At 32.4% G+C, this 13,505-nt stretch overlaps 1 protein-coding gene across 1 annotated transcript; it reads left to right on the plus strand.

Annotated features, from left to right (window-relative positions):
• Window positions 1-4,514: 4,514 nt before the first annotated feature.
• On the plus strand, window positions 4,515-11,247 carry LOC133172427 (beta-1,3-galactosyltransferase 5-like). The gene is made up of 3 exons (XM_061307309.1): window positions 4,515-4,646; window positions 8,198-8,263; window positions 8,824-11,247. The coding sequence occupies exons 2-3, from the start codon at window positions 8,261-8,263 to the stop codon at window positions 9,844-9,846; spliced, it is 1,026 nt and encodes a 341-aa protein (XP_061163293.1). The 5' UTR covers window positions 4,515-4,646; window positions 8,198-8,260; the 3' UTR covers window positions 9,847-11,247.
• Window positions 11,248-13,505: the final 2,258 nt, after the last annotated feature.

Consider the following 13,505-nt stretch of genomic DNA (forward strand, 5'->3'; position numbering starts at 1 on the left):
AAAAAAATATTTTGAAATTTTCAGGCATGATAATCTGATAAATAGTGCTACATTAAACCCTGTAACTATTGCCAACCATTTTACTCAAGTTTCTTATGGTTACGATACGCATGCATACGTATATGTTGTATAGTCATGATAGTGGGATTTTGTACTGTAATGACAATAATGTTGACGCCTGTACATGTACCTTATGTATTTTAGAAGATACACTCGGTGGTACAGTAACTGATTACCGTATATCGAAAATTACTTTTTGTTGAAATTAAGTCCATTGATTTATGCACGAAACTAGAAGCAGGAGGAGGGGAGGGGGTCCGGACAGACCCCCACATTTACTTGAATTAACTTTCTATATAATATAATGGGAAAAAATAACCTAAGAACCCCCCCCCCTCACGAAACACGGATCTCTCGCAAAATTGTAAAGAGAGCCGTGTATATCTTGAAAATATTTTGAAAGAAAGAAAAGCGTTTCCTAGCACCCGCACCCATCCCGACGAAACAGCTTTTTCAGGTTTGGGTAACTAAGTTGTTTATGTTTTTAGCTTACCTGAGAAAAAGACTCAAGTTACCATTTCTAATTTGTCTGTTGTCTGTCATTGTTGTCTTCGTAAACTTTTCACAATTTCATTTTCTTCCCTTAGAACCACTACTCAAATTTGAATTAAACTTGGCACAGAGCATCCTTGAATGATAGGGATTCAAGTTTTTTTTTTAATTGAGGGGCCAAATTTTCGTTCAAGGGGAGATAATTCATCTTTGCTAGCCAAAGGTTTCTGATCCGCTATTCTCCTCATAAACCCTTGGTTTATGGTGCTGTCAAAAATTGGGATTGCTTACGTCACGTGATCGCAAATCTTACCACATCCACATACGCACAGATTGCGCCATCGACGGAAATAAGAAGCATATTCAAAAATGAAAGTATAATTTTAAAGAATAATTATCAATCAGATATCGAGCGATGTTTATTTGTTATGTAGGCTGCAAATCTATATCTTTAATGTAGATTCCTGATGACAATAAGTGTACATCTGCTTAAAGTTGGATGGCACCATAGCTACATTGTATTTATAGAATGGTACGTTATCTTTAGAATCGTTGTTTACTTGTGTTTTTCCAATCTCCCTTGCAGAGTTGTCGTTCGTTACTCTCTCAGACAACACTGCAATGGGCTCACGTCAAGATTTTTGACATAAGGTAAAAAACATGATATTCCAAGAATTATTTCAAATTAAACTGATAGTCCTGGATCTACTTAGTAAATATATACATTAAAAGATAAACACTAGTGCAGGAATTTAATTATAATGAGTTAAAACAAACGCACTATTTCTTGTACTTAACATTGTGATATACACGAGCCAACGACAGAGGTGGATGTATGAGCCGATGGTAGAGAGTGGTGTTTTTCATCCCGAGACTAAAGAGTCAAGACGTATAATCCCGAACGGAGATATCGTCATTTACAAAAGCATTTGCAGATAATGGTCGAACTGACTCCAATCAAAACTGGAGAAAAAATCCCGACTTTTGTTAGTACCATAGGCCAAGGGTTGGTGGGGAGAACAGCGGATCAGAAACTCTTGGCTAGAAGAATTGGGGAAAATTTAATTAAGGTTTTGCCAAAATTTATTTTTAAAATAGCTCCAAAACTATGTGAGGTATAAGGTTAAAACTTTTACAGTTTATAAATATATCATTGGTTAACAGATAGAAAGTATTACTTGAAAACAAATATTTTAAAAAAAATATTTTTTGAGAAAAAAAATCAAAAAATTTGCATATTTAAAAAAAAAAATGCACCTGCTTAATTCTGTATTTTTGGTGAAAACTATCATTGCAGAAATAATAGATGTTTATCAATGAAGGGCAAGTTGGACGTGAATGGTCTCTGAAATGCTGTTATTGAAAGCATGACATGTATAAAGACAAAACCCCTATAAAAATTAAGTCCGCCATTTGCAATGTACTTTCGGTTTCAAATCTTAACATTTGGACAAAATAAACAAGGAAAACAACTTTCCAGAGGCTATCAAAGTCCAACTTGCCCTTCATTGATAAACATATATTGTTTCTACAATGATGGCTTTCACTAAAAGCACGGAATTAATTAGGTGTATTTTTTAAAAATATATGCATTTTTTTAAAAAGAATTTTTTCTCGATATATATTTTTTTAAGTATTTGTTATCAAGTGATACTTTCTATCTGTTAATCAATGAAATATTTATAAACTGTAAAAGTTTAAACTTTATAAACAACATATATATAGTTTTGGAGCTATTGTAAAAATAAATTTTTGGACATGTTGACCTTTGGCAAAACCTTAATGGCGTCAATTTAAATCTTCCTCTCGAGAACCAGTAGGACAGAAAAAAATGAAACGTATGTGAATGCTTCATTACACAGTAGTGTAGATTAGGTTTTATCAAACCATGACCCCCGTGAGTATGGTTGGGCCACGTCGGGAGGATCAAAGTTATACATAGGAATATATAGGAAAAAATGTCAATATTTAAACCAGAAGTCTCTGATGAGACTGTAGCTCTACTGGTCTGTACATATAATGTAACAAAGAAAAAGTAGGAATTGGATTTGAAATTCTGCAACATGCAGCAATAAAAAGAATTATAGATGTATCTTAATGTAGTCTACTTGTGTGCCAAGTTATATTGAAATCAAACAAAAACTGTAGGAGAAGTAGCATTTTAAAGGAATTTCACAGAAATTTCTATTTTTAGTAACCATGGCAACACCGTTCATCAAAATCAAAAACTGATGCACTGAATTATAAATCTTAGCGTAGTCTACTTGTGTGTCAAGTTATTTTGAAATCAGACCAAAACTGTAGGAGGAGTAGCATTTTAAAGGAATTTCACAGAAATTTCTATTTTTAGTAACCATTGCAACATCATTCATCAAAATCAAAAACCGATGCACTTAATTATGTATCTTAGTGTAGTCTACTTGTTTGCCAAGTTATATTGAAATCAGACCAAGACTGTAGGAGGAGTAGCATTTTAAAGGAATTTCACATAAAATTCTATTTTTAGTAACCATGGCAACACCGTTCATCAAAATCAAAAACCAATGCACTAAATTATGTATCTTAGTGTAGTCTACTTGTGTGCCAAGTTACATGTATATTGAAATCAGACCAAAACTGTAAGAGGAGTAGCATTTTAAAGGAATTTCACAGAAATTTCTATTTTTAGTAACCATGACAACACTGTTCATCGAAATCAGAAACCGATGCACTAAATTATGTATTTTAGTGTAGTCTACTTGTGTGCCAAGTTATATTGAAATCAGACCAAAACTGTAGGAGGGGTAGCATTTTGAAATATTGTTTACAGACAGACGGACAGCTAGACAGATAGAGAGACGGACGGACGACGGACACCTTACTATCGCATACATGTAAGCTTTTCTGGTCTCTGACCAGTAGAGCTAAAAATCTGCTTCTCAAGAACAACAAAGCCATGATTACTCATATCAATATAGAAGCATCCTCAGGTAGTGTACTCACTAGATTCAAGTTTGGTAAGGTGAGGCCACAATATTATCAGCAAAGTCATTTATTTATTAGTTCAATGATATGCAAGCATCTTCATGTATTTTTGATTCAAGTTTGTTCAGATCAGAGCTCTCGGGAAAAGGAATAGGCTATAACAAAGGATCAGAGTTTTGCAAGCCGGAGAATGTATAGTAAAACTGGTTTCAAGATGTACAATAACATTTGATACTAAATCATATTAAAAAGCAAAACATACCTAAGTTATTTGAAATCCTTTTTTAAGTATGAGCCTTAGGGTAAGTGTTGGACCGAAGTCAAAAATCCGCATTTTACATAATGTAAGAAAAAAGATCTTCTCCGGACAGCAGGACCATTTTGAGTCGAAACCATAGTTTTCATAGGGCTACATTTTGGTCCACAATATGAAGTCAGTTTTTAATATGAAATTAAAGAGGAAAGTTTTTTTACAAAAAAAATCCGCAGCTGAAGAACTACAGGACCAGGGTGACTCAGGTGAGCACTGTGGCCCATGGACTCTCTCTTTGTTTTCCTGTCAAAAATTTCCGAGTACGACATTTGTATGAGTTGGTGTGGACACATCCCCACCTTAAAATAAGAGATTATATACAAGTACATAAAAACTAATAATAGTTAACATGAATTGTTGAAATGAGAAGAATATGCGCAGATTTTAACATTTCACTCTGTTGTGAACTTAATCTTCATATTTTAAAGGAGTGATGAAAAAAAATCTGTGCAGTTTGAAATGTGCTAGATATGCCTTGGGATGCATAAAATAAGATCATAAAGTTTGCTTTTTTAAAACCTGGTGCGTTACGTTCAACGGGGTGTGACCACTATCGTATCTTACAGTTATGCACGTTAAATATTCAGTATGGAAAAAAAAAAACAGGTAATGGATCACAACGCTTTCCTGTCTTTCTATGTAAACATCATCATAAACGTAAGGACTTTAAACTTTTAAAAAGCAAAGGACCTTATCAGTTCTGTACAAAACCAGACAACACAGCGATGTTGCAATTGCCCCAAAATGGCGTTTCTCTTTGCTCTGTACATTGGCAGTATTAAATTTGACTTGGAATATTGATGAGCTGTGAAGATAAGTAAGTAAATATTTCTATATATAAGCATGACATATTTTGAGAGTCTGAATGTGTCGCTATTTTTAATCACAATCAATAATGCAATAATGAACGCTCAGATCATTAATGTAAAGATCCGACGTGTTCAACATCAGACACACATCCCGGTTTACAAGCTAACATGGGGGGGGGGGGGGGGGGGGTAGAATGGTAATGGTGGAGGGTGCTCCAGTTCAAAGGTTGATATTAAACGATAAAGAAAAGAATGTTATAATATGTAGATGGCTTAATTATTGATTTGCATTGAATAAAAGGATATTATGTCGATGAGAAGGGTGGAATTTGGAACGATCGATTTTCAGACTTAAATCATACTAAACAAAAAAGAATTGGGGGAGATTGGTTCAACTTTAATCCATTCCACCACGGAAATTTAAGATCCGCATGAACGTTGTAATTAATGCACACTTACAATAAAATCGATACAAAGTTACATAAAAATACACGGATTGGTTTTTAGCGTTTTCACAATAACCAATTAAGTAGCACTGCGGGAACCTTAATCAGGAATATTGTGTGGTTCGTTGCATATCATGTTTAATGCAGTAAAAATATTGACTTTTTTTTTCAAGGTTGAGAGAATTCACACTGCGTGCTAGTATTGATAACCGAACGAGTCTCAATTTGTTTGTAGATTTAAAGCAAAGTAAATATTGAATAGCACTCAGTAAACACTGTATAATCTATTGTGGACGACATTTTACCATTTAAAATAATGCCATGAATGAAGACTTTAAAGGTTTGTGCTTTTGTTTTGCGGGGTGGGGGGGGGGGGATTGAAGGGACTTTCTCAAAACAAAAAAATAATAATAATAATAATAATAATAATAATAATAATTAAATGTATAGACTTGAACCCAATTTGGGCGGATTATTTATTTCATCTGAAAATCTCTAAAAATTCATTTTTGCATTAACGGAACTAACTTCTGTATGTAGTGAAAAAGTAAGCCAAAAGTGATCTAAAGATTGTCAAACAAAAATCGCTTTCTGTCTTCTTAATGGCGCCCATTTCCTCTATTCATGGGTTTATCTGAATATTATTGTAATTCTTTTGATTTTGAATTTGTTATGAGGTAATACAGTCATCTTAGTTGATACATGTACATTTATGTGTAATAGTTTTCTATTGCTTAATTTTTTTTCAGCCACTTTTTGCTAGTAAGTGAAATGTATAAAAAAATGTTTAAAGGTCCGAATTCTTGACATGGAGAAACAAGTGACAGAAATAAAGGAGGATTTTTAACCCCCCCCCCCCCCGATGGTCATATTACTTTGTAAACGCACCATAGTACTTGTTGTCATGTTTTCAAGTTGTACTCGTTTTAAAAACGGATGATTTACTTTCCCTGCATTTAACTTGCTGACCGGAAACGGTATCATTTTTTAGACTGAAGTTGTTACAAGTGTGCATATTAATTTGTCAAGCCAAACTGTAAGCAACCTAAAGGATCGCGGGTTCCGAGTTCGTTTATACAATCCTCATTGACGACATGTAGAGATTCAAATCTTTACATGCATGGGAATGCATATGGAAACAAATTAAAACAATTTCTTAAGAATAACAAGGCTAACATTCGTCAAATTAGTATGCAAACGTTCTAAATAAATGTAGCTGTGTATTATATTCTCTTTTTTGTCTCCTGGTAAAATAATAAGGTTAATTTTATATACACATATATGAACATTAAAAGGCTTCTCCTGGACAGGGAGGTTGTGATTATTCATTGACAAATAAATATTCAAACATCCCCATGCAGAAACTAGTACATCTTTTGGCTAGTCTGGTTCTGGGCTAAGTTGAAGTTCCATTTTTTCTCTCCACAGTGTATACATGGTATACAAGAGGTACATAATAAGTTAATAACATCAATACATATACATGTATTGGATCGAGCAGTTAAGAGACTACTTTTAATTTATTATGAGTAAATTTATTGGGTTTTTTTTTTCAATTTATTTTTCTTACATCTGTTGAACTCATAAGTTCAAAAAAACTTAAAAGTATTTTATGTGTTGCAAATCATTACCAGTTTTAGACATAATAAACTAGTATCAAAAGCTACATATATATAAGAAATTTAGGTAAGAAAACAGCTCACTTCTACTATTGAATTTACCTCTTTTTTCAAAAATATTTTAAGTATTATTTTTTTCAGAATAATAAGAATGTGAGTAATCAAATTCAGCCGCAAGCAATCTTTATTTTTATCTTTTAATTTTTTTTTAGAATCAAATTAGACCTTAAAGTAAGGAGAGGGGTAATTAATATTTCAAGAATAGCAATGAAAGTATAGTGTTCATACATACACATTAGCATCGTTACGTAACAAATAAAACTTGTTTAGCTTCTGATCCGGGATAGGGGTCGGCTAGAGGCACCATAGAGAAACTGTCATGTTGTAAATTTTGAATTTACCGGGTGGCAGTAAGTATACATACATTTTGACATCTTTTTTTTTATTTTATTTTATTTTTTTTTTTTTTTTTTTTTGGAAATGACATTACACGTATATACTGTCATTTTAACTTGAAGCCCTAAATGACTGTTTTGCAAAAAGGCCTTGTTGTTTATAATGTTTAATATTTACTATCAAATACCCCCTTTTTGGTTTGAAAATATTACAGTCTGTTCTTCTGAATATCGATCCATATAAGGCCGTCGGAAAGGGGGTGGGGGTTGTTGGGCGACCCCATTTAAAAAGAACATAAATTCAATATTAATCTGATTAAGGTAATTCTATTGTATTTCCTTTATCTAATATGTGAAAAATGACTTCAAGAATCTACCAAAACAGAACTAAATGGTAATCAATTATTTAAAAAATAATTCTGGATGAGGAGGGCTTACAATTGTATACATGTACATTGTACCTCCCATACCCTTGTTCACAGTCCTCTTTCCAGAAATCTGGCGATAGCCCTGCCATAGTTCTTAAGTTAGTACACTAATGCCATATGTAAGTATGAACACCTCGCTGTGTAAAGTCAGTCTGTATTTTTTTTTTCAATACTGATAGTTGCTTATTTCCTGGTTATAGGGAAAAGATAAGTGTTTAATGTCCCGTATGTCGTATTCACTTATAAATGAGGAAAACATGACACAATTAGTTGTAAACTTTTGAGTTTCGTTAAGGTGGCGTGAAAAATATGTCATTTTAAAGTGGAAGTGGATAACTATTGCAGATGAACTCAGTATATTGAAGTAGGTCACTAAAATTTTTTATTTTAAAATCGTGTATTTTTAATTTCGGCAAAAAGATATAACAGCTTTAAACAATAGTCACGATGTAGGTTATTAATTGATTTTACTTCCTTTTTGTGAACTTTAACAGTTTTAAGAATGGAAGTTCTATGTCGTCTGCTACATATGAAAATAATAAATTTTTACAAACATGCTCAATAACTGGAACTTTTATATTTCAACCCCTCACATATTGAAACGTGGGTATTAATAAAACTCTGCGTTGACTTCAATTTCATGTCTTTTTTAATTTTTTTTTTCATTACAGACTGTTCATTACATCCTCTAGTACCTACAGAGTCTGCGAAGCAATATAAGCTTTGTCCAATCTATGGTACGTAATACTTAATGTATTTCTACTACCTTTACCCAGATCCTCGATTAATATGTGTAAATGTTAGGAATTTTGGTGTTTGCGTGCACTGAAAAAAAGCCAGTTCTGTATTTATTTAAAATCAAAATTACAGGGAGATTGCATTTCAACCGTTAGACTATATTTAATGTTCAAGTAAAGCGATTTTTAATTTTTTTTTTTGTCTTGCTAAGCTTTATGTTCTGTATCTCAATGTGAAAGCAATAATAGCGTCATTTTTTAATAATACAGAAAAGTTATGGAGGTACATACATCACAAATATCAAAAGAGCTACAAAATGTTTGCCCATTTAAAGCATACCCAATTTAAAAACATTATAGAATATAGAATAACATCAATACTATATAGATTTTATTCATCCACAGATAATATGTTCACGTTTGTGAGTACTTTTCACAGCCAAAAGAGTTTAATTTTCTAGATGTTAAAAATATACATTGTATATGAAAAGGTGAATTCAAACGCGTTTTTTTTAAAATTAAAAGACAAAAATATTCATTCTTTTTCCCTTCCATTTTAGACCATGGCTCTATTCCCGGTGTCTTTCAAGAGGAAAACTCGGAAATACGCAATGTGCCTTACCTACAGTGCAGTGGTGTTAACAATTGTTCTAGTTGTATTGAAATTATGTAAAGCAATTTTCACAACAAGCAATAACAGTGTTGATATGATCCTAAATAGAAAGGTTGAACACTCTAATTCTGCGTCACTACTTAGCTGTTCAAAAAACGGATCTTCTTTATTCCTTTTCATATCTGTACCTAGTGCCATTAATAATTTCAGGGAAAGGATAGCCATTCGAAAAGCATGGGGAAGTGTGGCTAAATTAGACCCCTCTCTTAAACTGGTATTTTTCGTTGGAGCATCAGACAACCTAAAAATTAATCAGATAGTTTCCAAAGAAAATGAAATTTATAATGACGTAGTAAGACTGAATGTCAAAGAGACGTACGAAAATTTAGCAAAGAAGTCTATAAGTATTCTTCAATGGATCCATGTTAATTGTTATCGAGCTAAGTATTACTTAAAAGTGGACGATGATATATTCTTAAATATTAGGAATCTGATTGATGATCTCAAACGTATGGAACCTAGTAATTCCATTATGGGATGTAAAGTGACCAACACGTCGCCATTTAGATTTCCATTATCAAAATGGTATATCTCACGGAAACAGTATAGCGCCGATACATTTCCTGATTACATCAGTGGACCAGCTTACGTCATAACCGGTGATATTATTTCTAAACTTTATCTTGCTACAAATGTCGTGGAACGTATATTCTTGGAGGATGTGTATGTGAATGGAATATGCAGACAATACATAAGTGCAGAGGCATTCGCACACCCAGGCTTTAGTTGTGGATATAGAGACCAAGGACCTTGTGGGGCACACTTTAGATACAAAATCACGGGGCATCATTACTACCCTGAAGAAATCGAGAGAATGTGGGATGAGTTAAATGATAGATGGTACACGTGCCCACTGAAGCATTCATTTTTGGTTTCAAAAATTGTGGACACATTAAACTTTTTCATTTGATAACCTCCGATTTTCAATGGAGACAACCATGCAGTTCCTTATTTCGATATTTATTCTAATACAAACCGAACTTAGATGTTATTTAGTTTCGTTGGTTTCCTCAGGGTAAGGAGTGTCTCTGTAAAAAAAAAAAGACAGAGTCGGACGTATTCATAAATCGTAGATTTGAATACATTATTTTTTTTAATTTGTATTTTGATAGCTATTGCCTTATTTTTAAATATACTTCTATTATCAGCTCTTTAAGACATGTTACTAGTACCTGTAAATGTAATGCATCATAACATTTTCTTTGAGGGCATAGTGTATATATATTACCACAAAACCAAATTGATACACCATGTTTAACTTTGGGTACAAATCGATACAGTACATCAATTACTCCGACGTCTTCTTTGGTCGATTCTTAAGGTATTTCCATCCTCGCAATTTTATTGGTTCAAAGTAGAAAAACTGCATTTATTTTCACTAAATGTAGTTTAAATTAATAAATAATCACAAAAAATATATAGGTTGCACTATTTTTTAAGATGTAAAACATAAATAAACAGAAGCATATGTTAGCATTAAAAAATCGTACATTTTTAGTAAACAGTATTATAAAAATAATGTAAAAACTGGTTCAAATACATAAGTGTGATGCTGAAAGTTCCAAAATAATTGATTCTTTACAATTATGTTTGAATTGTGAATATCAGGGAAAACATTTTACATCAGAAGTACAATAAGGAAAATGCCTGAATATGGATACATGAGAAGGAGTTATTGTGCTTAGCAACATTTTTTAAAGATTGAATAATTGATTAAATAAAGAAAATATTCATTTTTTTGATTCTTTTACTAAACAATATTTGTCATTACACGCATTGAAATGCATTTTTCTAAAAGATATGTTTCTTGTGTTATGAATTTTAATAAATAACAGTTTTTACAAAAACCTATAACATCACAGGAGGGTGGAAATACCTTAAGGACGTCATACAAAACTTTTGATAATGGAGACATTTTCAAGATCGAATCTGTTTCAATTGTTTTGGGATGCCCTTTCCCTTTCACCATTTTTGAGGACATTTTAACACAAATATTTCATAAATTGATTGCTGCTACATTATAATGACAGCTATTCATTGATGAAATATAGTCTAAAATCTTATTCGAAATGGAACATCTGATCATGACTAACACTATACAGAAGTGTGAATTAAATCTAATTTATCGAAATTGATGGTAAAATATTAGCAATTGTGCAAAATAGGACGTTCTCTCTCTCTCTCTCTCTCTCTCTCTCTCTCTCTCTAGGGGTGTGTTGTATTAATGAAGAAAATGATTTCCCTTACAACATATACGACAATTACAGCGTCTCGAGGTGAACATGCAATTGTATTCATTATATTGAATAAAAACGGGAACATTTTCAATAAACCTTATGATTTCTACACTTTCATTGTTAGATCGAAGAAAAGAAGAAATAATTTAACCTCAATTCTTTTGATCAAGTTAGTACGCAAGACTGTTTTTGAGGATTGCACAATGGTTGTTCATACAATATTAAAACCTTTTAAAGTGATACGACTGGTAACTTTGAAGAGAATTCTTACCATCGACACGAAACTAAGTTTCTCTGATTAACGTTTATGTAATGTTACTCATGAATAAATCATGTAAGATTTATTTATTACACGTAATGGCGTCTAGCTATTTAAATGTAATTACGTTTAAGTCAAAGAAAAAGGAAAGATTTAAGCTTCTTTAGAAAATTGAAGAATGATCAAAAGTGTCAAAATTTTGCTTTTCAGAATTGAAAAAATATTGCTTATCCACAGTTATATACAAGATTTATTATTTTAAAGTCACCTGAGTCACTCAGGCCTAGGTGACCTATTTCTACTTGTTTTTGTCCGTCGTCGTCCGGTAACATTTGAACATTTTTAGCTTCTTCTCTAGCAACACTGAATCCGTTTTTAACTAATTTTGGCAGATATCATCTATGAGTGAAGGAGAACAAAAATTGTCAATTTCACGATCCCTGCCTCCATAGGGCCTGAGAGGTGGGCTTAAATCATCAAAATTCATGCAATCTTTTAAAATCTTCTTTGCTCTTGAACTGTTGTCATGACTGTAAAAAGCATTGAGTCCTCTACCAAAATTGTGAAATCCATGGCCCCATGGAGATAAAGGGAGGGGCTCTAATGATCATATAGTGAAAATGCGTATAGTAACACCCCCCCTCCCCCCCTTGTAAATTGAGCAGATAAACTAAGTGCACGAGTAAAAATGCATTATTTCTTTGAAGATCTTCTCTACTTTTGGATATTAAGCAAACAAATAAAGTGCATAGTCATGATGAGCAAGTTTAATATTGCTTCTACCTAAATTGTGAAATCCATGGCCCCTGGGTCAAGGATTCTGGTGTTGGGATGGGGCTGTGTGAAAGTATCGTGAAAATGCATTATTTCTTGGAACATAATCTTCTTTGCTCCTGGGCATCTACATTTAGGAGGCAAACAGAGTACAAAGATGTAATAAGCAAGGGCGTTTTTTTCAGATTTGATCTAGACCACTTTGTCAAGTGTACAAGAATTTTATAATATATAACACTAAAAGTACTTTCATAGTGTTTAATGGTCAGGTAGTTTTGTATAAAATGATAATGTGACAAAAATACCTTATCTTTGTACATTAATGTTCTTCAAAGACCAAGAAAGGCCAATGTGAGAGGGAATGAGATGTGTTTGTTAACAGTGTTCAAGCAGTATTATTTTGTTCTGTTTACATAGTGATAGTGACAAATAGGAGCAAGAAGAGACAAATTCAAAGATCTACTCTAAGATTTGTTACTTCAATACTAGAATAATTATTTTGTTGATCCCTGATCCTCATATTTCTCTTGCGTTCAATCTACATGTATCTGTTTATTTTGTTGTATTTTATACTTCTATGGATCGTTTACAGAGTTGTGTTATACTCAGGTGACCTTGGATCCTTGGGCATCCTGTTGAAGTGATATGGTGGGCAACTAGGGGTATGTTTAAACAATATTTATTTAGAATACTGAATAGATTAAGCAACAGGCATACAATGCCTATAAATACCCTCTCTATACAAGAAGTCAAGGTTACAAATACAATGAACTGAGTGAATATATATATTACAATACGGGTAAACATACACACACAGACACGCACAGATCCAGATAAAAAATATCTTTATTAAAGAATTTCTATCAAGTAAGTGCTTTAATAGATTCAAAATATTTAATCTGTTACAAGCTTTTTCGTAAAAAGTAAATATATGGTTATGTTACTATACGCGAAATGTAATAAAAACGCAAAATGTAATAAACCGCGATTATTACATTTTGTGTTATTACATTTTGCGTCGAAATTAACGCAGAATGTAATAACGCAAAATGTAATAAGAAACTTTAAGGAATGTTACATTTTGCGATCTTACTTTTTGCGTTGATGTCAATGCAAAATCTAAAAACGCAAAATGTAATAAGATATTTTTCAATTGTTATATTTTTTGTTATATTTATATTTTACGTCGATAATAAGCAAAACGGAAAAATGCAAAATGCCCAACACACTTTTTGGTCAGTTAAGTTGAGAATAATTTTCACACCAATGATTATATACATAATTATATATATATATATA

The sequence above is a fragment of the Saccostrea echinata genome, unplaced genomic scaffold (assembly GCF_033153115.1).
Source record: "Saccostrea echinata isolate AGI-Se365-2 ecotype Australia unplaced genomic scaffold, CSIRO_AGI_Sech_v1 ptg000054l, whole genome shotgun sequence".
Lineage (NCBI taxonomy): Eukaryota > Metazoa > Mollusca > Bivalvia > Ostreida > Ostreidae > Saccostrea > Saccostrea echinata.